The following is a 27,619-nucleotide window of genomic DNA, read 5'->3' on the forward strand; positions in this document are numbered from 1 at the left end:
AGTCTGGTATCCATTTCTGTTTTCAATTTGGAAGGACGTGTTGTTTCAGTTCAGGTACATAAAGAAAATCTAGCCCCATAGATACTGTCAGAAAGAAGGAATATTAACAGCCTTTTCGGGTAACTATGTATATTCTTCTCTGATACCCCATGCATACCAAAACTCAACATGTACCTTTCTCAAAGGTTAATTTCAATGTGGAATAAAGAAACCACATCAATGAACTTGTAAGACTCACATTAAAGTCCACTGGTCTAATATTTTAAGTGGCTTATCCATGAACAATTTTGTAAAATCATGCATCTTTTAGTCATTTGGAAAATATTCATTCACTGAGCTAGACTCAAATGTTACCACTGGCAACAAACACTGCCAGGTGTTTTCCTTGAAGTGGTTAAGATTGCTTCATTCATTTTTTTCCCAGAAAAATCTACCCAATGCCTAAATCTAAATAACCATAGTTTGTCAGTCATCCTTTCAAGTAAAAATGGCTTTTCATTAAAAAAGTGACTAGTGCCAGGCGTGGTGGTACACGCTTGTAATCCCCACGCTTGGGAGGCAGAGACAGGAGGATCACGCTGGTTTAAGAGACTCTGTTTCCACATAAAAAAGTTAAAAAATAGGTCTGGGAGTGTAGGCCGTGGGAGTGTAGCCCAGAAGTAGAAGGGCTTCCAGGAACCCCAGTACCATCAAAAAAAAAAGTGACTAGTTTAGCTCACAGCTCATCACACAAGGGGCTGCCTTCAAGATAACCATCCCATTTCAGTGTAGAGAGACATGCTTAGCGTGCACTTCATATTTTCTAACACAGCCATATAAAAGGATGCATGCTTAAGGATTAAAATTTGATCTATTTAGTAAGCTTTACTTCATCAACACATTCTTAAGTGAAACTGCCTTTTTTCTGTAAGTGTGTGGTGGTCTGGCAATAAAGATGACAACGACTTCTAAAATAGTTTGTTGCTTCTGCCTTCAATTATACTAAGGTGCCAGCGGTTTTATGTACCACTGCTTTTGCATGTCACTTAGATATCATCACAATATAAAAGGCTTTTTTAAAGTACTGGGGATTAAATCCAGGGGCATTCTACCTCCGAAGTACATAACAGCCCTATTTTTATTTTTTATTTTGAAACAGGGTCTCCCTAAATTACTAAGGCCAACCTCAAACCCATGATCCTCCTATCTCAGCCTCCCAAGTACTGGGGTTACAGGCACGTACCACCATGCCCAGTTCACACATTATTATTAATAATAGGAAAATCATTTGTACTTCAGATTCCCAGAAATGGTCCTAGGGACCCTGTTGGAGACCATCTTAGCCCACACGATGAGGTCACCATTTTAGACCAGCTTAACCATGTACACAGTACATGCTAAGTGGAAATTGGCCACCAGCAGACAAGCTTCCTTGGACCAGATGGGACCATAAGTTGGACTTTGATGACCTTCTCTTCTCCATGAAATGTTTACCTTGACACTCCATAGTCTCAGCCCTTGCTTACTGTTATGGTTGTAATAGTGCTGTGGGGTCTTTTCTTCTATTCAACTAGAATTTGTTGAATAGAAAAATTAAAATTAATAGACAGCTTGGTGCAGGTTTAACAATTATTACAAAATCAGTAGGAAATAGAAAGAGAAGAAAAGCAGCATGTCTGGAACACGCTGGAGAGCCAGAAAATAGAACTCTGTCCCTGTCTCTATCCCTGGCCTTTAAATACAGATTTTGTATTGGTATGTTCTTTTTTTTTTCTGTTTTTTTTTTTTTTTTTTGAGGGTTTGGGGATGGAACCCAGGGGCATCTGCTCTCTGAGCTACACCCCCTGCCCTATTTTTTATTCTTTATTTTGAAACCGGGTCTCACTGAGTTGCAGAGGGCCTCACTAAGTAGCTGAGGCTGTCCGCGAACCGTGATCCTCCAGGTCTCAGCCTCCCGAATGCTGGGATTACAAGTGTGCGCCACCACGCCCAGCTTGGTATGTGCTTATTAACATTACCAAGGCAAAGGGCTAGTAACATTATTTTAATTCCAGGTGGTGTCTTTTGTTGTTGTTGTTGTTGTTGTTTGTTTGTTTGTTTGCAGTACTAGGAATAGAACCCACGGGCATTCTGCCTCTGAGCTATGCCCCCAGCTCTATTTTTTATTCTTTATTTTGAAACAGGGCCTCACTGAGTTGCAGAGGGCCTCAGTAAGTAGTAGCTGAGGCTGTCCACAAACCGTGTTCCTCCTGTCTCAGCCTCCCAAAGGCTGGGATTACAAGCATGCACATCACGCCTGGCAGGTGGTATCTTTTTGTCTCTGAACAATTGGACTACATGCAGTAGTCAATCATCTACCTTGTTTTTAACTCTGTTGTATTAGACTGTATTGATTGCTCATCAACTATAGGTTCTTTGAAGTAGCACATGGAGTTTACCTTTCCTTACCCAGGCCAGGTCACAAAGAAGAGGTAAGCGGAGGTGCTGATTGCCTATACGTATTTTTAGGGCTAAAGGCTTCAGTCGTCTCTAGGGTTTTTAAGGTTAAAGGCCCTAATTTCCTTTACATTCTTACTATAGTTTAGTCATTAGAACAAAGGGCAGAGAGAGAGAGAGGAGCTCTGCAGTATAATAGCCGCCGCCCTCCCTGCCTGAGTGCCTGTGCAGCACCCAGACTCTGGCTGCTTTTTACATTTTGGAAATTAATACAAAAGTAAATTTTTTTTTTTTTTTTTTTTGGTGGTACTGGGGTTCCTGGAAGCCCTTCTACCTCCGGGCTACACTCCCAGACCTATGTTGTTTTTTTTTTATTTTGAAACGGTCTCGTAAGCCAGCACGGCTGGCTTCGAACCGGCGCAATCCCCCTTCTCCGCCTCCCAAGCGCGGGGATTACAAGCGTGCGCCACCACGCCTGGCCAAAAGTAATTTTTTGATACCCATACACATACCTCTCCCCAGTGTTAACTTGTGATTGCCACTCCCTGGTTCTAATTTATGATCTTCCCATTTGCATTGTTTGAACCCTTAATATAAGAAGGACTCTGGCTATAGAAGGCCAGGAGAATTGTCATCTCCCCACCAATTCACCAATTATTAAATTCTCTTAAAATTATTATATCAGAGCTGGGCGTGGTGGCACAGGTTTGTGATCCCAGTACTTGAGAGGTTAAGACAGGAGGATCACAGAATCGAAGCCAGCCTTAGCTGCTTAGTGAAGCCCTCTGCAACTTAGTGAGACCCTCCTTAAAAATAATTTTTAAAATAGGGCTGGGTGTATAGCTTGAAGGTAGAATGTCCCTTGATTCAATCCAGAGTACCACAATAAATGTGTGTATATGTATGTATGTGTGTATATATATATATATATGTATGTGTGTATGTGTGTATATATACATGTATGTGTGTATATATCAGCCTGATATACGTGTGTGTGTGTGTGTGTGTGTGTGTGTGTGTGTGTGTGTGTCAGGCTTCCTGTTGTTGTCATGAGAGAAGACTTGTCAGGAAGCTGCCTTGAGCAGCAACCTTCCACAGCGGAAACACAGAATAATTTTCAGGAAGCTGCCCAAAGCAGCAACCTTCCATGGCCTACAGAGCAAGCAGCATCCACTAGAGCCCACAATAGGACCCCAAGGCATCCATGGAGCACACTTTCAGAAGTGCCAACGAACATTTACAAATAATCAAAATCTAAGTGTTCTTTCTCACCTTTTGATTAATGACAACAAATCCTTTATTAGAGTCAGCACAGACTTTCTCTTTCAAGTCTATTATTTTTTGTACTCTATCCTCAATAAATTTTCTTTCAGCTTTTACTAATTTCTCTTTATCTTCTGCAGTCTTATAAAAGAAGCCAGAGCTCACTTCTCTAAAAAAAAAAAAGATAATAAAAACAAGTCAGATCAGAAAAAGGCAGGGAAAAAGAAGAAAAGATAGAAGGAATCTATACTAAACATCTGGGGTAAAGAATTTAAAAACACTTAGAAAAAATAGTCTCAAGCCAGGTGTAGCACATGCCTGTAATCCCAGTCCTTGGGCGGCTGAGACAGGAGGATCACGGGTTAAAGGACAGCTTCAAAAAGTAGTGATACTCTCCTCAACCTAGCAAGACCCTGTTTCAAAATAAAAATAAAAGCCTGGCATGGTGGCACATGCTTGTAATCTCAGTGCTGGGATTGGTTGAGACAGGAGGATCGCAGGTTTGAAGACAGCCTCAGCAAGTAGTGAGACTCATCCATCTAGGAAGACCCTATTTCCAAATAAAAATAAAATAGGGCTGGGGGTGTAGCTGGGAGGTTTTGTCTCTGGATTCAATCTCCAGTGCTACAAAAAATAAAAATAAATAAAAATAAAATAGGGCTGGGGGTGTAGCTGGGAGGTTTTGTCTCTGGATTCAATCGCCAGTGCTACAAAAAATAAAAATAAATAAAAATAAAATAGGGCTGGGGGTGTAGCTGGGAGGTATGTCTCTGGATTCAATCTCCAGTGCTACAAAAAATAAAAATAAATAAAAATAAAATAGGGCTGGGGGTGTAGCTGGGAGGTATGTCTCTGGATTCAATCTGCAGTGCTACAAAAAATAAAAATAAATAAAAATAAAATAGGGCTGGGGGTGTAGCTGGGAGGTATGTCTCTGGATTCAATCTCCAGTGCTACAAAAAATAAAAATAAATGAAAATAAAATAGGGCTGGGGGTGTAGCTCAAAGGTGGAACACCCCTGGTGTACAACACACATGAAAGAAAAAAAGAAAGAGAGGAAGGAAGGAAGGAAGGAAGGAAGGAAGGAAGGAAGGAAGGAAGAAAAGGAAGGGAATAGAAAAGATAGTATCAAAAGTTTTAAAGAGAAATTAACACATACGTTTTTTCATACTCTAGCGATACATTGCAAGTAAGGATAAATGCATCTTCTACTTGCTTCTTCATCTCTGGATGACGAGGACCATGATCCAAAACTAATCCTCGGATCAATCTATTAAAATATGTTATGTCTCTTACTTTAAATATGTATTATAAAATTAAAATTATCCTCAAAGTTATAACGAAACAGCCAAGGCACACATTGTTTCTTTGTACTAACTACAAACCTAACATATAATTAGGAAAATTAGGAAAACAATCTACTTTAACATGGTATAACTGAAGTCACAATGAAAAGTCAAAAAAAAAATTTTTTTTTTGGTACTGGAGATTGATCCCAGGAGCATTCTACCTCTGAGCTACACCCCCAAACCATTTTATTTTGAAATGGTCTCACTAGGTTGATGAGAGTCTCACTACTTGCTGAGGCTGTATTCAAACCTGTAACCCTCATGTCTCAGCCTTCCAAGTACTGGGATTATAAGCATGTGCCACCATGCCTAGCTCAGAATTATATCTCTAAGTTATATGGCTGAAAAATACGACCAGCTGATAAGTAATGAAGGGGAGGCATACAATCTCTTAGAAATATGTGTTCAAAATAATTAAATGGAACAACAAAACACTTGTTAACCTAAAGATCCAACAATAAATTGTTCAAGCCTGGAGTGGTGGCACATACTTGTAATCCCAGCATTCGGGAGGCTGACACCTGAGGATTGTGGTTTGCGGACAGCTTCAGCTACTTAATGAGGCCCTCCGCAACTTAGTGAGACCCTGTCTCAAAATAAAGAATAAAAAATAAGGCAGGTGGTGTCGCTTGGAGGTCAAATGCCCCTGGGTTCCATCCCCAGACCCACAAAATAAGAAACTGTTCAGCAAATAATAACCCAACTATTGATGGCTATGAAATTATGTAATAACATGGAAAAATATTTATAGAGCTATCTAACAATCACAAAATGAAAAACTGCAGATAAGGCATAATTATGCTTTTTTTTTTTTTTTACAGGACTGGGGATAGAACCCAGGGGCATTCTACCACCGAGCTACACCCCAGCCCTATTTTTTATTCTTTATTTTGAAATAGGGTCTCACTGAGTTGCAAAGGGCCTCACTTAGTAGTAGCTGAGGCTGTCTGCAAACCGTGATCCTCCTGTCTCACCCTCCCAAATTCTGGGATTACGAGTGTGCGCCACCACACCCAGCGTGATTTATATTTTAGAAGAACATCGGTTGTTGTGCAGAGAATATACTATAGAGCAAGTTGTGATATGAGGAAGGGGCAAATCAAAGAAATAGGAGAGCCATTAAGAATCTGTCATTAGAGTTCAGGTGAAAAGTAGACATGGTTTAGATTGGGGCATAATTAAAAGAAAGTGGCAATAAAATGTGGTGATGGTTCAACACAGAATAGGACAGAAAGGAGAGTCAAGGATGTCTCTTGGGTTTTTGCATTATCAGACAGAAAAATGAAGGTACCATTTTGGGGATGGAGAAGGCTGAGAGAATCAAGCTGTCTTTCTATCATCTATCTAGATAACAGTAAATTTAAAGATTGAGCCTTGGGAACTCCCATGTTTAGAGTTTGAAAAGATGAAGATTCATCAAAGGAGGCTGAAAAGAGACGATCAGTGAAGTGGGAAACTTAAAAGAGAATGATGCCCCAGAGAGCCAGGCGTGGTGGCACATGCTTATAATCCTAGCAGTTAGGAGGCTGAGACAGAAGGATTGCGGTTCGCAGCCAGCCTCAACTATTTAGTGAGGCCCTTTGCAATTCAGTGAGACCCTGTTTCAAAATAAAGAATAAAAAACAGTGCTGGGTGTGTATCTCAGAGGTAGAATGCCCTTGGGTTCCATCCCCAGTACCGCAAAATAAAATAAAATAAAATAAAATAAAATAAAATAAAATAAAATAAAAATCAAGAAGCTGGGTGTGGTGGCACATGCTTGTAATCTCAGTACTTGGAAGACTGAGACAGGAGGATTGCAGGTTCGTGGCCAGTCTTAGTTACTTAGTGAGGCCCTCCACAACTTAGTGAGACCCTATTCCAAAATAAATAATAAAAAATAAGGCTAGAGGTATAACTCTGAGGTAGAATACCCCTAGTTCCATCCTCAGTACTACAAAAAATACAAAATAAAATATAAATCAAGAACTTATAACCTGCAGTAATGGTAGGCTAATCTGTACACACATAGACACTTTAAGGTACTCATAGTTCTGTTTCTAAAAGTGCTGACTGCACAGATATGTTATAAAATTCATCAAGCTCTATCATTCTGATAAGTATACTTTTTAATGTATTATTTTTCAGTGTATTATACTTCATTTAAAATATTTTTCTAATCAAGAGATTAATTTTAGGCCTGGCATGGTGACACATGCCTGAAATTGCAGAACTTGACAAGCTGAGACAAGAGGATCACATGTTTGAGGACAGCCTTATCAATGTAGCAACCTGGCAAGACCCTGTTTCCAAACAAAAAATAAGAAATAAAATAGGCTGGGAATGTAGCTTGAAGGTAGAATGCCCCTGGGTTAAATTCTCAGTACCACAAAAAAAATAAAGAGTTGATTTTAAAAAAGATCAGACATTGTTTAATAAAAATCATTGAATGACAAAATAAATTACTAAAACTTTTCCAGAATGTATCACAAAAATCAAGATACAAAGCAAATGGAAAATAGAGTAGGAACATAGGTTTAATTGAAGAGAATAAGAAGTTTCAGGAGGCAATAGATGGGAATTTTCAGAACCAAATAAAATATTCTAATTCATAGACTCAAAAAACCCAGAAAATACCAAACAAAGTAAATATTTAAAAATCTATATGTAGCCGGGGTGGTGGCGCACGCTTGTAATCCCTGCGCTTGGGAGGCAGAGACAGGAGGATCGCGCAGGTTCGAAGCCAGCCACGTGCGCTGGCTTAGGAGACCCTGTTTCCAAAAATGAAAATGTAAAAATAGGTATGGGAGTGTAGCCCGGAGGTAGAAGGGCTTCCAGGAACCCCAGTACCACCAAAAAAAAAAAAAATCTATATGTAGCCGGGCGTGGTGGCGCACGCTTATAATCCCCGCGCTTGGGAAGCGGAGACAGGAGGATCGTGCAGGTTCGAAGCCAGCCGCGCTGGCGTAAGAGACCCTGTTTCAAAAATATAAAATAGGCGGGAAGATGGCGACTGAGAAAAGCGGGGCTTAAGAGCCCCGCTAACAACCAAATCTCCATTACCACAAAATCAGCGCCTTTCATAGCCAGAACACACCAACACCAGAGAAACAAAAAAATCACCAGGCTCCAGAGAGAAAGCAGACTGAGAACAGAGCTCAGAGCCACAGAGGAGATACACTGGCCTCACGCCTGAGGACACGGCGGCAGCGGCAAGTTCACCGGACAGCTACAGCAAGCCGAGATGAGCCGCTGCGGAACAGCCAGGCGGGATTTTTCAGCACAGTGAGCATCTAAAGCTCCCAGTGGCTGAGCTCAGCACACACTGCAGGGACTCAGAGTGGAAATCAAAACCAAGAAGAAATAAGCCAGCCTCACGGCCGAGGGCGTAGCAGCGGCGCCATATTGCCACCGGCGGCAGCAGCAGCGAATTCACCAAGTCCAGTACAGCTACATCTGCGTACTCAAGAACAGTGAGTCAAATTGTGGGCCACAGAGGAGAAATCCCAGTACTGTACTCCCTGGGACTTGACCCAGTGGGGGAGTGGAGGTGGCAGAGATATCACACCATAGGAGAACGTGCAACCTGGCACCCCCCATAGTTTAAAGCAGCCTCTATCGACTCCCTGGGTCGGAGACTCTGTGATACAACCCTGTAAAGGAGTAGTGGGGTCTGAGATACTACAGACTCGAGATCCAGAGCACCTTAAGTGAAGTCATAGTGACCCAAGGGAAGAACCCAGAGAAGGCACAAACTTCTGAAATCATGGGAAAGAGGAATAACACTGGAGCAATGAATGCCCACAACCCCACAACATCAGAACCCGATAAAACAGAAAATCAGAGATTTCTCGAAGATCAAATCAGGAAAATAACTGTAGAAATAATAGAGGTGCTTCGAAAAGAACTCAGAGAGAGCCAAAAAGAGATAAAGGATGCAATTAATGAAGTAAAGGCCTCAATTCAAAGCACAAACAACCGATTAGACCACATGGAGAACAGAATCTCGCTCTTAGAAGATGAGCATTCCAAAAATGAACGCATAGTTTCTAATCTAGAAAAAAATATCCAACAGCAGGAATCTGACATTGAAGAAATATGGGCCCATCTTAAGAGAGCTAACCTAAGAATAATTGGAATAGAGGAGGGAAAAGAAAGTGAAACCAAAGGGATCAACAATCTCTTCAAGGAAGTAATAGCAGAAAATTTTCCAAACATAGAGCAAGAGGTTGATACACAGGTCCAGGAAACTTATAGAACTCCCTTTAGACAGGATCGGAGAAGAGGATCCCCACGCCACATAATTGTCAAAATGACCAATGTGGAAGCCAAGCAGAGAATCTTAAAGGCAACAAAAACAAAGGGCCAAGTGACATTCAGAGGCAAACCAATTAGAATCACTCCAAACTTCCCAAAACAAGTTATGAGAGCCAGAAGGGCTTGGAGTAACATATTCCAAACTCTGAAAGAAAACAACTTCCAGCCAAAAATTTCCTACCCAGCAAAACTTTCTATCAAATTAGATGGGGAAATAAGAAGCTTCCATGACAAACAGAAACTGAAGGAATTTATGTCTTCAAAACCAGTGCTAGAGAAAATACTCAAAGAGATTAACTACAAAGAAGAAATAGGTAACACACACCAGAACCAGAGAAACAAGATTTTCCATCCAACAGACAACTAAGATTGGTTATCTGTGGAGATTCATTACTTATGTTAGTCTTTTACCTATCTCTAAATGGTATTGTTTGACTTTATTGTTAATTTTTAGGATTTCTAGTTGGAATATTAATATACCTTCAGATACAGCATTTGGAAATATTTTATCCAATTCTATTAGTAACTTTTAACTCTGTTTACATTGTCTTTGGATATACAATATTTTTTTATTTTTTAGGGAGGAGTTTGTATACTCTTCTGTTGCCTGTGCCATTGAAATCATATCCAAGAAATCACTGCCAATTTCAATGTTGTGAGGTTTTATGACCCAGATTTTCTTCTAAAAGTTTATAGTCTTAAGATTTATATTTAGGTCTTTTATCTATTTTGAGTTAATACTTGTATATGGGATTAAGTAAGGGTCCAATTTTATTCTTTTCCATGTAATTATTTTTCAACAATATTTAGTTAAAAGATTATTATTTCCACCACCAAATGTCCGTGGAAACCTTGTCAAAAATAACTTGACAATATAGGGAAGAATTTAGCTCTAGGCTTGTATTTAACTCTAATGGTTTATATATCTGCCTTTAGAACAGTACTACACTGTTTCAATTATTGTAGCTTTATATGGTTTGAAATCAGAAAATATATATCTTCTAGCTTTGTTCTTTTTCAAGATCGTTTTGGGTATCTAGAGTCCATATTCCATATTAGGATAGATTTTTTTTCTGAAAAATAAATATATAAATATATGATAGTTTCACCTAAAAAAATAGAAAAAAAATATTCTCTGGTAATAAAGAAAGCAAAAAGAAATATTGAAATGTTATCTTTAAGTCATCAAAAGCTTGGTATCAGACAAATGAAACTGTTATATGAGATTATCATTTTTAATTTTGGATAAATTGCTATAATACTAGATGTCAACCACTAAGCCAAGCATGGGAGGGAGGGATGGGGAGAGAATGGGGTGGGGATCGGGTGGGGGCTGACTGGGTGATGTGTGCATGTATGTCTACAAAAGTTTGTATCCCACTATGATGTATGAATACGGTGCACCAATAAAAAATTATAAAAAATTTTAAAAAATTTAAAAAATATATAAAATAGGTCTGGGAGTGTAGCCCGGAGGAAGAAGGGCTTCCAGGAACCCCAGTACCACCAAAAAAAAAAATCTATATGTATATACATTATAAGAAGTATATAATACCAAAGAGAAATGTCTTCTTTTTTCTTTTATACAGAGGATTGAACTCGGGCATTTACCTCTAAGCTATAACCCCAGTACTTTATTTTCAGAGTCTCACTAAGTTGCTGGGGGTTTTGCTAAATTTCTGAGGCTGGATTCCAAACTATGATTCTTCTCTTTCAGTCTTCCAAATACTAGGACTACAGGTGTGTGCCACCATACCTAGCTAAGTTTCTACCACCCACCCCACTCCACCCTGGTTGTTGTTGTTGTTATTTGTTTTTTGAATTTTTTTTCCAAGCTAGAGACTGAACTCAGGGCCTCATACATGCTAGGCAAGTGTTCTACTACTGAGCTAGATCCCTGGACCTATTTATTCATTTACTTATTTAACTTATTTATTTTTGGTACTGGGAATAGAACTCAGAAGCATTCTACCTCCAATCTATACCCCTAGACCGATTTTATTTCTTATCTGGAAACAGGATCTCACTAGGGTACTGAAATCCTCACTAAATTGCTGAGGCTGTCCTTGAATTTGTGATTCCTCCTGTCTCAGCCTCCCAACTACTAGGATTACAGTGTGCAGCACCATGCCCAGCTCATCTTTATTTAAAAACAATATTTACAGGTAAAATATTATATCTGGGTTTGTTCCAAAATGATTCAGGTTGGGAGGAAGAGTATAATTGAAAGATTATACTCCATACATTGATACGCTGAAAATGGATAAAGGTAAGTAACAGGTACATGTGAGTTCCCTACTCTAGTCTCTTTCCAGATAAGATAAATAGAAGCAGGCCGGGCGTGGTAGTGCACACTTGTAATCCCTGTGCTTGGGAGGCGGAGACAGGAGGATCGCGCAGGTTCTAAGCCAGATGCACTGGCTTAAGAGACCCGGTTTCCAAATAAAAAGTATAAAATAGGTCTGGGAGTGTATCCCGGAGGTAGAAGGGTTTCCAGGAGCCCCAGTACCACCAAAAAAAAAAAAAAAAAGAATAGATAGAAGCCCAGCATGGTGGTGCAGGCTTGTAACCCCAGTTCTTGGGAAGCTGAGACAGGAGGATCACAGGTTCATAGCCAATCTCAGTAATTTGTGAGGTCCTCTGCAACTTAGTTAGACCCTGTTTCTAAAGGAGTAAAATAGCCAGACGTGGTGGCACACACTTGTAATCCCCATGCTTGGGAGGCTGAAACAGGAGGATTGTGCAGGTTTGAAGCCAGCCTCAGCTACTTAGAGAGGCTCTCAGCAACTTAATGAGACCCTGTTTCCAAATAAAATATATAATAGGTCTGGGAGTATAGCCCGGAGGTAGAAAGCCTCTGGGTTCCACCCGCAGTGCCACCAAAAATAAAAAAAAAAAAATAAGGAGTAAAATAAGGCTGGGGGTATAGCTCATAGATAGAATTTGCTGGGTTCAATCCCAATACCACACAAAAAAAGATAGATTTAGCGATATATTTCCCTACCCATAACAGAAAGTGTAAAAAGTTAAATCTAAAATCAGAAAAGTACATAATCTGACAACCTGGTACCTGTCTGCCCTCATCTTCTACTACTTTCTCCTCTCCTCTGTGCACTAGGCACATTCAAGCACCCTGAGCATACCTCTGCCTCAGAACATTTCAACTGTTATTCTCTGATTAGAACCTTCTTCCTTCCAGATATGCATATGGCTCATTCTCTTTATTTCATTAGAGACCTCTGAGCTCTGTCGTTTAGATTTTTATTATAACAGCCTTCTGAAACACTATAAAATCACATACACAATTATTTTTACCATCTACTTCAATTAGAAATGTAAGCTTTTTGGGAAAAGAAATTCTCTTTTGTTTATTCTTCATTCTAGCACCTAAAGCGTGACTGGCTCCTGTAAGTACTTAAATAATATATGTTCAATGCTGGGCTTGGTGATGCACACCTGTAATCCCAGTACTTGGGAGGCTGAGAAGGAGGATTGCAGGTTTGAGGACAGACTCAGAAAATAGTGAGACGCTCATCAACCTAGCAAGATTCTGTTTCCAAATAAGAAATAAAATTGGGATGAGGGTATAACTAGAACCTCTATAACTTAGTGAGACCATGTTTCAAGAATAAAGAGGGCTGGGGGTGTAGCTTGAAGGTAGAATGTCTCTGGGTTCAGTCCCCAGTACTACACACACAAATATGTGTGTGTGTATATATATATATAATATATATAATGCATATTCATTAATGTTCAAAGACAAAAGTTAAATAAACAGTGACATTAATAAAAGAATAACTGAAGAAAACCAAATATTCTGGAACCTATGTGTCTTCAAAGTTATGCAACCTACTGTGTATCTGTTCCTGATTTATGCTTCATCTCCATTATTTCCACCATGAAGAGATCAATAGGGTAACCTGGTCTTCTAATAGCCAGAACAGAATCCACCACAGCCTGAAAGAGAAGTGAATGAGAAAAGTAAATTATTTGAACTACAAAAAGAAAACACTGGCCCCAGTGATCTAACATCAACTAAAGTGATCTAACATCAACTAAAGCAATAAAAGGCTTCCACCTTCAAAATATAAGGCAAGACCAACAAATAGCACTGTTATTTTTGTTTTGTTTTTTGTGGGGATTGAACCCAGAGGCATTCTACCTTCAAGCTACACCACCCCCCCAGCCCTCTTTATTCTTGAAACATGGTCTCACTAAGATATAGAGGGTCTCACTAAGTAGCTGAGGCTGGCCACAAACCTGCAATCCTCTTGTCTCAGCCTCCCAAGTACTGGGGTTATAAGTGTGCGCCACCACACCCTGCTCAGCAAATACCACTTTATTGTAGGTACTAAAAAAAAAACAATACCAATGAGAGTTGGGCAGGGTGGTACATGCTTGTCATCCCAGTACTTGAGAGGCTGAGACAGGAGGATCACAGGTTTGTGGCCAGCCTCTGCAACAGAGACACAGAATAATTTTGACAATACATAGGGTTCCAGAATATTTGGTTCAAGGACAGCCTCAGCAAGTAGTGAGACTCTCATCAAACTAGCAAGACCCTGTTTCAAAATTTTAAAAAATACAAGAGGGCTGGGGATGTAGCTCAGAGGTAGAAGGAAGGCCCTTGAGAGATTACAGGCATGTGCTACCACGCCCATCTAACATGTAATGTGTGTGTGTGTGTGTGTGTGTGTGTGTGTGTGTGTTTTACTGGGGATTGAACCCAGGGCAATTCTATCTCTGATCTACATCCCCAGCCCTAGTTTATTTTTTCTTTTGAAACAGGGTCTTGCTAGGTTGCCAACAGTCTCATTAAATTGCTAAGGCTGGTTCCAAATCTTCAATCCTCCTGTCTCAGCCTCCCAAGTACTGAGATTACAGGCATGTACAACCCCGCCCAGCTAACATATAATTTTTTATTTTGGTGGTACTGGGGTTCCTGGAAACCCTTCTACTTCCGAGGTACACTCCTAGACCTATTTTATATTTTTATTTGGAAACAGGATCTCTTAAGCCAGAAAGGCTGGCTTCGAACCTGTGTGATTCTTCTGTCTCCGCTTCCCAAGTGCGGCGATTACAAGCGTGCGCCACCACACCCGGCTAGCTAACATATAATTTTTAAGTCCTGTGTTTTATCATAAAAAGTTTCTAGGTCATACCACATGTACAGTTTGTTTCAATGTAAAAATAATGCTCCCCCCACAAAGTGTAAAGTAAAATTGACACTCCAGAAAGACTTCTCTTGTTTATTTTGCCATGTATTCCCAGGGACATGCAAATTAAGAAGCAGAACACAACACATCTTATTGCTTAGCTCAGAAAAGAATATAAAAATAATTGATTATAAGACTTAAGAGCTAAGGTATAGCCACACTATACTATAAAGCAAAAAACATTTTATCTTAGAAAATATACCTTAGATAACATAATATTTAATTGTGGCACCTAACAGTGAATAAGACAAAGGGCGGTGAGTAGTGAGAATATCAGTGTCTTTATAGCCTTGAAAGAAAATGGCCGCCCTAACTAGATAGCATGAAGATCCTGGGCCACTTGAGTACTGCGACAGCAGAAAACACGGCCGAGCCTTTCTTCTAACTCTGCTCAGCAAGAAATTGGCTGTTCTTAATCTGATTTCCCAAGACGGTTTTCCTCTTGGTAAGGAGAATTTAGCAGAAACAACTCGAGCGTTCCAGTCCATTTAACATTTGTATTTCTCAAATTAATAGAATAGCATTCTGCTTTGTATGTCAATGTCTTACGGAATTGGTTGCTATGAATTCATCATTCCCGATAAACCAGTATATTCAAGTTGCAGGAACTGCAAAGCCAGGAAAAATGATATCATCAAATGATAACCACCTTGATAAAAACCTTCCTAAAATATCCAATCTTGTCTTTATAGTACATGTTCTGCTTTTAGAAGTAAGCAAATATGTATTTCCCAAATGTGAATTTCAGATCAGTCCTGCTTCATTAAAGTAGTATCCTTAACTACAAGGCACGCTGCCCAAACAACTTCATGTGTCACTTCATAGAGCAAAAATATGAACCTCTAGGCCCAAGGCTTCCACAGGAGATCATCTATAGGCAGCCAAGCCCCTCCCAACTTTCACTGAAGTGTAAAAATGACATTTTTTTAAAAATGCAAATACTCTTCAGACCAATCAAATAGCTTATTTCTTTATTTGTTATATATTCAAAAGGATCACATTCAATATTTAATGATCTTACAGAAAAGAGAATATATCATGTGTTTATCATGTGTTTGGCTATACTCATTCTTTTTTTATTTTTTTGTTTGTTTGTTTTTGTGGTACTGGTGGTGGAACCCAGGGGCTTTTCTACCTCCGGGCTATATTCCCAGACCTATTTTATCCTTTATTTGGAAACAGGGTCTCACTAAATTGCTGAGAGCCTCACTAAGTAGCTGAGGCTGGCTTCGAACCTGTGCGATCCTCCTGTCTCAGCCTCCCAAGAGCAGGGATTACAAGCATGCGCCACCACACCTGGCATTATACTCATTCTGAATATAAAAAAAAAGTTTAAAATTACATACCTCAGTTAACACATCAGCCAGTTCGGCATGAACTTTTGTTTGTAGAGATGTTCTAGCCACATCTAAGAGGATGTCTCTTTTCATCTCCTTTTCTACTTTAACTTTCTCCAAAACCTCAAGTGCTTTTATCTTTGCAGCTTCAAATCCTTCTGCTATTATTCTAGGGTGCAGGCCCTATTAGATCACAATAAAATTATAAAGCCAAACAAAATAATACTATCCTCTGCTATTAATAATCATATCCAAAAATTAAAGCAAACATTTCCAATTAACATTGATGCCAATAAATGCAAATAAATGTCTGTAATTTAAAAAGTCATTTTTCAGGGCTTCATATTTTAAACAATTTCTAACTTCAGAAAAGTTGCAAGTCTAGTATAAAAAAAACCATACATGTCTTTTTCCTTCCAAAAAATTATGACTACATTGTCATCTGATACCCTTCTGAATGGGCACAGAAGACAAAACTCCTTTCAATGCAGAGGAAAAGGAAAAGAATTTAGAGAAAGGTGGTAGATAGACACCACCTTCATCCAGTGATCAAAGTTAACATGACAGTAACAGGACAGAGAGGCATGGAGTGCCTCCTGCTAGGATGCTCCCAGAGGGCACAAGAGCACTTCTGCGGTATCCCTGTCAAAAATTAGTAACCTGCGTCTAGTTGTGTGGAAACAGACAAATCCAGTTAAGGGAATTTCTCAAAATAACTGGTCTATACTCCTAAAAAGTAGCAATGTCATGAAGCATCGAAGGTGGGATTCCAAGCGTGCACCACCACACCCAGCTGGCCTTAAATATTTCAAATGCCAATACAACCACATCAGTCATTAAGATGTTGGTATGATTAGTCTGTTCAATTTAGGATGCAGTGCGTTGGTCGGCACAGGACACGCCCTCTGGGATCTGGCTCCCACCTCCTCTAGCCTCTCCTCTGCTTCTGTCCACATCACTTCAAACTTCAGCAGCGCCAAACTGTGTGCTGCCCTATGCAATACCGCTTTGTCCCTTCCACCTGGAATGCCATTCCCCTCACCACTCACCTTTCAGCTGGTGTCCTGTGTCCTGAAGATTCAGCCCCGGGCCTTACTTCCTCCCTAAGTGCTTCCTGACTCAGCTACCTCCCTCTTCAGTGTCTCTCATATCCTGTGGGCCCCGGATGGAATGTTCTTGGGTTCATTCCCCTAGCTCCACCACTGTCCAGCCACGTTTCTTTTTTTTTCTTTTTTTGTGGGTCTGGGGATGAAACCCAGGGCATTCTACCTCTGAGCTACACCCCCAGCCCTATTTACTTTGAAACAGGGTCTCACTAAGTTGCAGAGGGCCTCACTAAGTAGTTGGGGCTGACTGCGAACTGTGATCCCCCTGTTTCAGCCCTCCCAAGTACTGGGATTACAAGTGTGCGCCACCATGTCTGGCTTCGAGCCATGTTTCTGAATTATGTCAGTATCTGTTGGAATCTCACTGTTCCTGAATTCCTTTCTTTCTGAGCCAACCCTAATTTTGTTTGGGTGTCCCTCTTCCACCTGTGGCTCAAAGAAAACTAACCCTAGCCTTAGTTTCTGGAATGGATCTTAATGAATCTAGGTCAATTTCCCTAAAAATGGTTATTGGTTTAAGATGGGCATAACACTGAAGGTGGTCTGATCACATAAAAGGAAGGATTTATATTCCATGGTTGGGTGAATGGTCTTCTCTTGCCCTCCTAGGCTGAGTATTAGCAAGGGAAGCAAGTAGCCCCGATTTCCTCTCACAGTCTTACATTCAAGATAGAAAGAAGCCTTAAACCGGGTACAACGGCATATGCCTGTCACCCCAGTACTTGGGAGGCTGAGACAGGAGGATTGCAGGTTTGAGGACAGCCTCAACAACATAGCAAGACTCTCAACAACCTAGTGAGATCTTGTTTTAAAACAAAAAAATAGCCGGGCGTGGTGGCGCACGCTTGTAATCCCCGCGCTTGGGAGGCAGAGACAGGAGGATTGCGCAGGTTCGAAGCCAGCCGCGCGTGCTGATTTAGGAGACCCTGTTTCCAAATAAAAATGTAAAAATAGGTCTGGGAGTGTAGCCCGGAGGTAGAAGGGCTTCCAGGAACCCCAGTACCACCAAAATAATAATAATAATAATAATAATAATAATAATAATAATATAAAATAAAATTTGTCTGGGAGTATGGCTTGGAGGTAGAATATCCCTGGGTTCAATGCCCAATACCACGAGGAGGAGGAGGAGGAGGAGGAGGAGGAGGAGGAGGAGGAGGAGGAGGAGGAGGACGACTTAAATGAAACAGCACTATGAACAGAAGTGCTAAGAGAAAGAAAGGACCTGGGTACTTGACTGAACTTCTTAATCAACCAACCCCGGATCCTGCTTTATCTCTCAATATCTATTATAGGAGGTTAATAACTTCCTTATTGTTTAAGTGGGTTTTAGGTATGTTTCTCCTTCTTACAACCCAAAGCATTCTAACTGAGCTAAGTTGCAGGTACAATTCCCAATACTAAGTGAAACACAAAGGAGCAAGGCTTTTAGCACTCTGACCAGATTAAGCTATGCTGACATTTTCCCTGAATAAGAGGGAAAATTCAAATACTTAATTATAGAAAAGAGGTAAGTAATGCCAAAAAAGAATACAAACTGAACAAAGGCACAGAGGTGGAACTGTGCATAATGAGGCGGAGGCTAGTGTGTGGAGGAATCTGGCTAGAATCGATGGTTTATACAGACAAATAAATCTAGAAAGGCAGGTAAGTTCACACGGCGGAAAACCTTCAATTATTTTCCTGTAGTCTTTTTTTTTTTTTTTTCAGTACTGAGGATGGAACCCAGGGGCATTCTACCTCCGAGCAATACCACCAGCCCTATTTTTTATTCTTTATTTTAAAACAGGGTCTCACTGAGCCGCAAAGGGCCTCACTAAGTATTAGCTGAGGCCGTCTGTGAAATTTTTGTGTGTGTGTGGTACTGGGGTTCCTAGAAGCCCTTCTACTTCCGGGCTACACTCCCAGACCTACTTTTATATTTTTATTTAGAAACAGGGTCTCTTAAGCCAGCATGGCTGGCTTTGAACCAGCGCTATCCTCCTGTTTCCACCTCCTAAGCGCGGGGATTACAAGCGTGTGCCACCACGCCCGGCTGGCCGTGAAATTTTTAAAGGTGCTTAATTTGGTTTCAGCTCTTGTAAGTGGTATTTTCTTTCTTAAACCATTACTCATGGGTAATTTTTACCTTTCTATATATTATATCTTAACTATTTTGTTTTTAAGAGTTACATAATTCCAATAAAAGGTATTATTTTGGGAAAAAAGATCATTGTTATTTTCATTTATAACTGTCCAAGAATATATTGGTTAAATTAATTGATTTGTTGATTAATAAGTTACTTAAGAGTTGACTAAACTACTTCACTTTAAAATATCCATTCAAGAGCCAAGCAATGGTGGCACATGCTTGTAATCCCAGTATTTGGGAGACTGAGACAGTAGGATCTTGCAGGTTGGAAACCGGCCTCAGCTATTTAGTGAGGCTCTCAGCAACTTAGTGAGATCCTGTTTCCAAATAAAATATAAGAAGAAATAGGTCTAGGAGTATAGCCCGGAGGTAGAAAGCTCCTGGGTTCCATCTCCAATACCACCAAAAAAAAAAAAAAAAAATCCATTCCAAAGCCAGGCGTAGCCAGGTGTGGTGACACACACTTTTAATCCCAGCGTTTGGGAGGCTGAGACAGGAGGATCTGGGTTCGAAGACAGCCTCAGCTACTCATTGAGGTCCTTTGCAACACAGTGAGACTCTGTTTCAAAATAAGGAATAAAAAATAGGACTGGGGCACATATTTGTAATCCCAGCATTCGGGAGGCTGAGACCGGAGGATCACGGTTCACGGACAGCCTCAGCTACTTAGTGAAGCCCTCCACAACTTAGTGAGACCCTGTTTCAAAATAAAGAATAAAAAATAGGGCAGGGGGTGTAGCTCGGAGGTCAAATGCCTTTGGGTTCCATCCCCGGACCTGCAAGAAAGAAAAATAGGACTGGGGGTATAGCTCGGAGGTATAGTACCCCTGGGTTTCATCCCCAGTACCACACACACCAAAAAAAGGCACGTGTGGTGGTGCATGCCTGTAACCCCAATATTTGGGAGGCTGAGACAGGAGGATCATAGGTTCACGGACAGCCTCAGCAAGTAGAGAGAGTCTCGTCAACCTAGCAAGACTCTGTTTAAATAAAAATAAAACAGGCCTGGAGGTGTAGTTCAGAGGTAGACTACTCCTGGGTTCAATCCCCAGTTCCACCAAAAAAAAAAAATCCATTTGCACTGGGTATTGTGGAACACACCTATAATCCCCCTACTTGAGAGGCTGAGACAGGAGAATCTCAGGTTAGATATCAGCCTCCGCAATTTAGCAAGCTCTCAGCAATTTGATGAGATCTTGTTCCAAAATAAAAATAATTAATAGGGCTCAGAGTTTGACTGCCCCTAGGTTCAATTCCTGTAAACACACACACATACACACACACACACACACACACACACACACACATACACACACACAAATGCATTCAAAATGAAATGTAAATTCTATTAAATATTAATACCTCAGAAATGTAAATATCAGCTTGTTTTAGTAACTCTCCAATAATTAGAACATTTGAAGTAGTGCCATCGCCTGTTATGTCATCCTGGGCTGTTGCTACTTTTGCTATCAAGGAAGCTGTTGGGTGCTGAATTTGCTGGAAAAAAAATAAGCAACGGATTTGAAAAGAGAGGGGAATAAGATAAAGAAGGCCACCAAAACCAAGATAACCTAAAGGTCAACAGTAAAATTAAGAAATAAAATAAGCTTGATCCTACAAGTTTACAAATGTTATATTATCAACACTTAGTAAAATGTCAAGTCTGAAATTTAAAAATTGAGAATGAGGTTTGAACATTTTATAAAACTCTTTACTTCGAGATTGCAATGACATTTCCAAAAGACGATTAAATCCTTCAATCTCAACGATGAATACATTTATAGAAATTGCAAAACAATTTGTATGTTTCCATGATTACAAAAATATATGCAGTGACTTTTAAAGATGTAATTAATTTGTAAATATCCTTAAGCTATAACTTGGGCCATACAAACATCTGAAAATACCAAAATGAAAATTATTGAGGTTAAACCTAACAAGCATACTTCACGACAGTAGTATTTAGCTGACAGTCTTGGCTTAAATGTATACAAATTGTACCATGTTCTAAGGTTTATGAAATTCAGCAGCAGCAGCTCACCATCTCATGGAGTAGTATGTTGCCATCTTTGGTGAGTTTGATGTCACCTGCACCCGAAACAAGCCTGTTCAGAGAACAGTGATGTTATTAACTTGTCAAGTGTCTAACAAGACACTCCTAGTACTTGCCACTCAACACTCCTTAATACAGGGAACTGGGCTTCAGAAACTTCCTCTGTGTCATGGGGAGGTAACATGGTAATTTTCACCATTTGCAGTTCACAGAATCATTTCTCCTGAGATGGGCTCATGGTGATTTTATTTCAAATCCAGCATTTAAAGAGCACTTGATGAGTTATAAACACTGATTAAAGAAGAATATAAGTAAATAATGCACAAATTTGCAAATTTCCCATGGGTTTTTAATTCTGATAAATGTGTTTTTAGTGTGTGTGTGTGTGTAGTTCTGAGGACTGGGCCCGAGGCATTCTACCTCTGAGCTACACCCTCAGCTCTATTTTATTCTTTATTTTGAAACAGAATCTCACTAAATTGCTGAAAGCCTCATTAAGTAGCTGAGGCTACCTGCGAACCTGCGATCCTCCTGTCTCAACCTCCCAAGTACTGGGCTTATAAGCATGTGCCACCACAAGGCTAATTCTGAAAAATGTTATCACCCAAGTTCCAATAATTCTACATCCTAAATATCTCTGATTTTTTTTTTTTTTTTTTTTTTGGTACTGGGGATTCAACTCAGATGCATTCTACCTCCAAGCTATACTCCCAGCTCTATTTTAATTTTTGGTAGTGGGGATTGAATTCAGAGGCATTCTACTTCCAAGCTACACCCCTAGCCTTTTTTTTTTTTTCCCAGTACTGGGAATGGAACCCAGGGGCATTCTACCTCCAAGCTACACCTCCAGACCTATTTTGTGCTATTTATTTATTTATTTATTTATGGTGGTACTGGGGGTGGAACCCAGAGGCTTTCTACCTCTGGGATATACTCCCTTTTTTTTTTTTTTTTTTTTTTTTTGGTGGTACTGGGGTTCCTGGAAGCCCTACTACCTCCGGGCTACACTCCCAGACCTATTTTATATTTTTGAAACAGGGTCTCTTACGCCAGCCGCGAACCTGCGCGATCCTCCTGTCTCCGCCTCCCAAGCGCGGGGATTACAAGTCTGTGCCACCATGCCCGGCCTCCCAGACCATTTTTATATTTTATTTAGAAACAGGGTCTCACTAAGTTGCTGAGAGCCTCACCAAGTAGCTGAGGCTGGCACTGAACCTGTGCAATTCTCCTGTCTCAGCCTCCCAAGCACTGAAATTACAAGCGTGCACCACCATGCCTGGCTTGTTCTTTATTTTGAAACATGGTCTCACTGAGTTGCAAAGGGCCTCACTAAGTAGCTGAGGTTGTCCTGGAACCGCGATCCTCCTGTCTCAGCCTTCCAAATGCTAGGATTACAAGCATGTACCACCACACTTGGTTCCTTTTTTTTTTTTTCTTTATTTTGAAACAGGTCTCATTAAGTTACAGAGAGTCTCACTAAGTAGCTGAGGCTGTCCTCAAACCCACCATCCTCCTGTCTCAATCTCCCAAGTACTGGAATTACAAGCATGCCTCACAACACCCAACTTTATAGTTCTATTTGTGTGTGTGTGTGTGTGTGTGTGTGTGTGTGTGTGTGTGGTACTGGGGGTGGAATCCAGGGACTTTCTACCTCTGGGCTACACTCCCAGACCAATTTTATACTTTATTTGGAAACAGAGTCTCACTAGGTTGCTGAGAGCCTCACTCAGTAGCTGAGGCTGTCTTTGAACCTGTGTGATCCTATCTCAGCCTCCCAAGAGCTGGTATTACAAGCGTGTGCCACCACACCCGGATGTAGTCCTATTTTTTATTTTTATTTTGAAACAGTGTCTTGCTAGCTTTATGAGTCTCACTACTTGATGAGGCTATCCTCGACCTGCTATCCTCCTATCTCAGCCTCCCAAGTACTGGGATTATACGCATAAGCGACCATACCCAGCTTATTTTTGAAGGAGAGTCTCCCTAGGTTGATGAGTCTCACTACCTGCTGAGGCTGTCCTTGAACCTGTGATCCTCCTGTCTCAGCCTCCCGAGTACTGGAATGACAGACATGCACCACCATGCTCAGCTCTTTTGGTTCTCCTAATCCATCTTTTTTGTTTCTGCTATGCTTACATCACTGGGCTTTCTTAGTCCTGAAATTGCTCTACCTTGGAGGCCTTTACTCTCTTCTCCAACTGGTGAACTCATTCTTCTTTCAAGACTGATCAAACATCGTCTGTTATTTGAGAGGCTTTTCCTTCTGCCATCACTAATTAGTCCCTTTTCTCAGTGTAATCATATGCAACTATACATAATCAGCACATCTGTCTCTACCAGATCTTAAGAAAAGAAACTCTGTCATCTGTTTTCCCAGCATCTAGTGCACAAGTGCTCGTTCTCCCATTAATATTAGTTTGCTCATTCCTGTCAGGATGCTTCTCACCAGTCTCCTGCTCGCGTGTGTAAAAGAAAATGGCGCAGGCGCTAAATAAATGAATAAATGTGGAAAACTGTAGGCACAGCACATTCAAGTAATCTGCCTAAGGACTCAGAGCTTGAAGATTATGAAAGTTGGATTTGAGCCCATGCCTGCCTGGATCCAAAACCTGTCCCCACGGCCGGGCGTGGTGGCGCACGCTTGTAATCCCCGCGCTTGGGAGGCAGAGACAGGAGGATCGCGCAGGTTCGAAGCCAGCCGCGCGCGCTGGCTTAGGAGACCCTGTTTCCAAATATAAAATGTAAAAAGAGGTCTGGAAGTGTAGCCCGGAGGTAGAAGGGCTTCCAGGAACCCCAGTACCACCAAAAAAAAAAAAAAAAAAAAAAAACAAACCTGTCCCCTTTCCATTATAGCACGCTGCTGGACCAAAAAAAAAAAAAAAAAAAAGACTGCCGTAGAGCAGTTGCACTGAAGAAAAAAAAAAAAAAGACGAATTTATAGACTATAGGTATATATTAGTCTTAAGGGTCCGGGTGTAGTTCAGTGGTCCAGCATTTGCCTAGGATGCACCAGGCTCTGGGCTCAATCCCCATCACTTCAAAAACGAGAAAGAGGAACTACTGGGAATGGAGCTCAGGGGCGTTCTATCTCCAAGCTACGCCCCCAGCCCTATTTTTATTTGCTATGTTATTTGGGGTTTTTTTTTTGTTTGTTTGTTTTTGTTTGCTTTTTGCGGGTCTGGGGATGGAACCCAGGGACATTCGATCTCCGAGCTACAGCCCCTATTTTTTATTCTTCATTTAGAAACTGGGTCTCACTGAGTTGCAGAGGGCCTCAGTGAGTAGCTGAGGTTGTCCACGAACAGCGATCCTCCGGTTTCAGCCTCCCAAATTCTGGGATTACAAGCGTGCGCCACCACGCCCGGTCCCCAGCCCTATTTTTTATTTAAACACACACACACACACACACACACACACACACACACACACACACACACACACACGAGCGAGATGCTTTCCACTTCCTAGGAGACACTAAGAGAACTGGCTTTCTAACAGCAAATGCACCTTAACAGAAAAGAGAGGGAGGGGTGTCACAGCTTCACCCCAAAGGCCCTTCCCCTGGGGAGGCTTTTCCCTTCCCCTTCCAGGCTAGAGATGCCCTCGGAGCAGGAATGAGAACAGGGGGACCAGACCCACTGGGAATCCACAGGCTCCAGTGTCTTCGCGGAGCCAACGTCTCACATTTTCATGGTGCCCTTGGGACCTAAGTTGGTCCGCAGCACATCCTGCAGCCCTCGAGCGGCGCAGATGTTGACAGCCAAGGCCGCCTGGGCCCGCGCCACCTCAGCCTTGGAGTTCACGGACTTGATCGCAGCCATAGCCTAACGGTTTCAGGCAAAAACAAATTAACAAAAAAAAAAAAAAAAAAAAAAAAAAAACCGCCGCCTTCGTGATTCCGCAGAGAAACCCGACGCCACGCCCACTCCTGAGCTCCAGCCAATCGCGGCCCAGGCCGGACGTGACGCCATCAGACCTCGCCGGGACAGCAGCCAGATCGCGTAACGCTGGTCGCTAGCATGGCGTCCTCCTCCTCCGCTCGGGCCCCGGCGGGGAAGCGAGTGGTGAATCAGGAAGAACTGAGGCGGTTGATGAAGGAGAAGCAGCGTCAGAGCACCAACCGGAAAAGGATAGAATCTCCATTCGCGAAGTACAACCGTTTGGGGCAGTTGAGCTGTGCCCTTTGTAACACTCCGGTCAAGAGCGAGCTCCTGTGGCAGACTCACGTCCTGGGAAAGCAGCACCGAGAGAGAGTGGCCGCGCTGAAAGGCGCGAAGGCAGCGAGCCAGGGTCCTTCTGCCAGTGCAGCGCCTTCGTCCGCCAAGAGGAAAGCGCCGGATGCGGATAGCCAAGATGCCAGGAGAACGAAGGCCTCTTCGGTGGCGCAGGTACAGCCCTCCACCTCCGCTTTGTCCACCAACCTTGATAAAACGGGAAAGGAGTCTGCCAAAGCGACCCTTAGTAAACCTTTGGGACTTGGCTTACTCCCTGATTATGAAGATGAGGACGAGGAGGACGACGAGGAGGAGGGAGAAGGAAAAAGAGGCAGCAAGCAGCCGCCCGAAGCTCAGGGCAAAGAACACTCACTTTCCTCCTCGCGGGAGGCAACAAGTAGTGTGCTGCCCAACGATTCCTTTAATACAAATCCTCCCAAGGCTCCCTTAATTCCTCACTCAGGGTCGATTGAGAAAGCAGAAATACACGAAAAAGTGGTGGAAAGGAGAGAAAACACCGCGGAAGCATTACCTGAAGGATTTTTTGACGACCCCGAAGTAGATGCAAAGGTACGAAAGGTTGACGCCCCAAAAGATCAGATGGACAAAGAGTGGGACGAATTTCAGAAAGCCATGAGGCAGGTCAACACAATTTCCGAAGCCATAGTCGCTGAAGAGGATGAGGAGGGACGGCTGGACCGCCAGATTGGGGAAATTGATGAGCAGATAGAGTGTTACCGTCGGGTGGAAATACTGCGGAATCGCCAGGATGAAATGAAAACTAAGCGTAAAGAGGTTCTAACTGTAAAAGAACTTCAGAAAAAGGAAGAGGAGAATGCTGACAGCGATGATGAGGGAGAACTGCAGGATTTGTTGTCTCAGGATTGGAGGGTGAAAGGGGCTCTCTTGTAAGGGGGTTTGTTTTGTTTCTTGTGCTTGAGGTACTGGGGAGTGAGCCCAGGGACTCCCAACAACTGAGCCACATCGCCAGCCCCGACCCTTATATTTCAAGACAGGGTCTGGCTAAGTTGCTGGCCTGGAATTTAAGATCCTGCCTCAAGCTCCAAAGTAGCCGAGATTATAGACGTGCCTCACCTCTTATGGCTCTTGAGAGGCTCTACTGTCCTGTAAAAAGTGCTGTCTGTCATTACATGGTTACATCGGTTACTCCATTCCTCGAGACTTAGGACTTAACTGGGTTGTTGAAATAAAATGAGCCAGTGAGGAACTGCACTTTGAAAACTGGTGTAAAATATTTTTGAGGTAAAGTTATTTTTGAAATTTTGAAGTGCTATATAACAAAATGCTAACTTTTTCACATGTTTGCAGCTATAATTTTGAGTTGTAAATACAGTACATAGTTAAATATATATTTACTTAAGGAATACTGTTTTGGTTTTGGTTTTGGTGGTACTGGGGGTGGAACCCAGGGGCTTTTCTACCACTGGGCTATACTCCCAGACCTGTTTTATACTTTATTTGGGAACAGGGTCTTACTAAGTTGCTGAGATCCTCACTCAGTAGCTGAGGCTGGCTTCAAACATGTGTGATCCTCCTGTCTCAGCCTCCCAAGCGCTGGGATTACAAGCGTGCACCACCACGCCCGGCAAGGAATACCATTTTGATTTTTTTTTTTTTTTTTTTTTTCCTGGTGGTACTGAGGATGAAACCCAGGGGCATTATACCTCCGAGCTACACACCCAGCCCTATTTTTTATTCTTTTTTTGAAACAGGGTCTCACTGAGTTGCAAAAGATCTCATTAAGTAGTAGCTGAGGCTGTTCACGAATTGTGATCCTCTTGTCACAGCCTCCTGAATGCATGTGCCACCACACCCGGCTTTGAAATTCTATTTTATAAATTAATAATGCAAGTCAAACCAACTGACAAGCACTTAGATGAATACTTTGCGCTATTTAGGATGTATATAGATGTTTGTTTTTTTGGTTTTGTTGTTTTGTTTTGTTTGCAGTACTGGCAATGGAACATAGGGGCATTCTACCTCCAGCCCTATTTTCTTTATTTTGAAACAAGGTCTCACTAAGTTGCAAAGGGCCTAAGTAGTAGGTACTGAGGCTTTCCTTGACCACAATCCTCCTAAGCCTCTCAAAGTGGTGGGATTACAAGTGCCACCACGCCTGGCTCTGTATAGTTTTCTGAGGCAGCCAGCCTCTCTCAGCCTCCCAAGTATTGGGATTGCAAGCATACACCACCATTCCCGACTGAATATTATGTTTTC

General features: G+C 41.6%; 2 protein-coding genes across 3 annotated transcripts in view; one reads left to right on the top strand and one right to left on the bottom strand.

Annotated features, from left to right (window-relative positions):
• The window catches only part of CCT6B (chaperonin containing TCP1 subunit 6B), a gene marked incomplete at its 3' end in the record, with an annotated part of 44,329 nt that extends 19,300 nt beyond the window's left edge, over nucleotides 1-25,029 (bottom strand). Inside the window, exons 1-7 of one of the 2 annotated variants that reach the window (XM_080712144.1) lie at nucleotides 24,852-25,029; nucleotides 21,156-21,219; nucleotides 20,477-20,611; nucleotides 15,887-16,060; nucleotides 13,178-13,281; nucleotides 4,839-4,949; nucleotides 3,688-3,847 (exon numbers count right to left, since the gene is read on the bottom strand). In XM_080712144.1, the coding sequence (XP_080568270.1) occupies nucleotides 3,688-3,847; nucleotides 4,839-4,949; nucleotides 13,178-13,281; nucleotides 15,887-16,060; nucleotides 20,477-20,611; nucleotides 21,156-21,219; nucleotides 24,852-24,988 (885 nt within the window). In that variant the 5' untranslated portion in view covers nucleotides 24,989-25,029. The remainder of the gene's footprint in view (nucleotides 1-3,687; nucleotides 3,848-4,838; nucleotides 4,950-13,177; nucleotides 13,282-15,886; nucleotides 16,061-20,476; nucleotides 20,612-21,155; nucleotides 21,220-24,851) is intronic. The other variant, XM_080712145.1, reaches the window with a different exon arrangement.
• A 157-nt stretch (nucleotides 25,030-25,186) lies between these two features.
• Nucleotides 25,187-26,293, top strand: ZNF830 (zinc finger protein 830; the record flags this gene model as incomplete). Its single annotated transcript, XM_080712207.1, has 1 exon — nucleotides 25,187-26,293. The coding sequence occupies one exon, from the start codon at nucleotides 25,187-25,189 to the stop codon at nucleotides 26,291-26,293; it is 1,107 nt and encodes a 368-aa protein (XP_080568333.1).
• Nucleotides 26,294-27,619: the final 1,326 nt, after the last annotated feature.

This window comes from Muscardinus avellanarius (assembly GCF_963383645.1).
Source record: "Muscardinus avellanarius genome assembly, chromosome: 16".
Taxonomy (NCBI): domain Eukaryota; kingdom Metazoa; phylum Chordata; class Mammalia; order Rodentia; family Gliridae; genus Muscardinus; species Muscardinus avellanarius.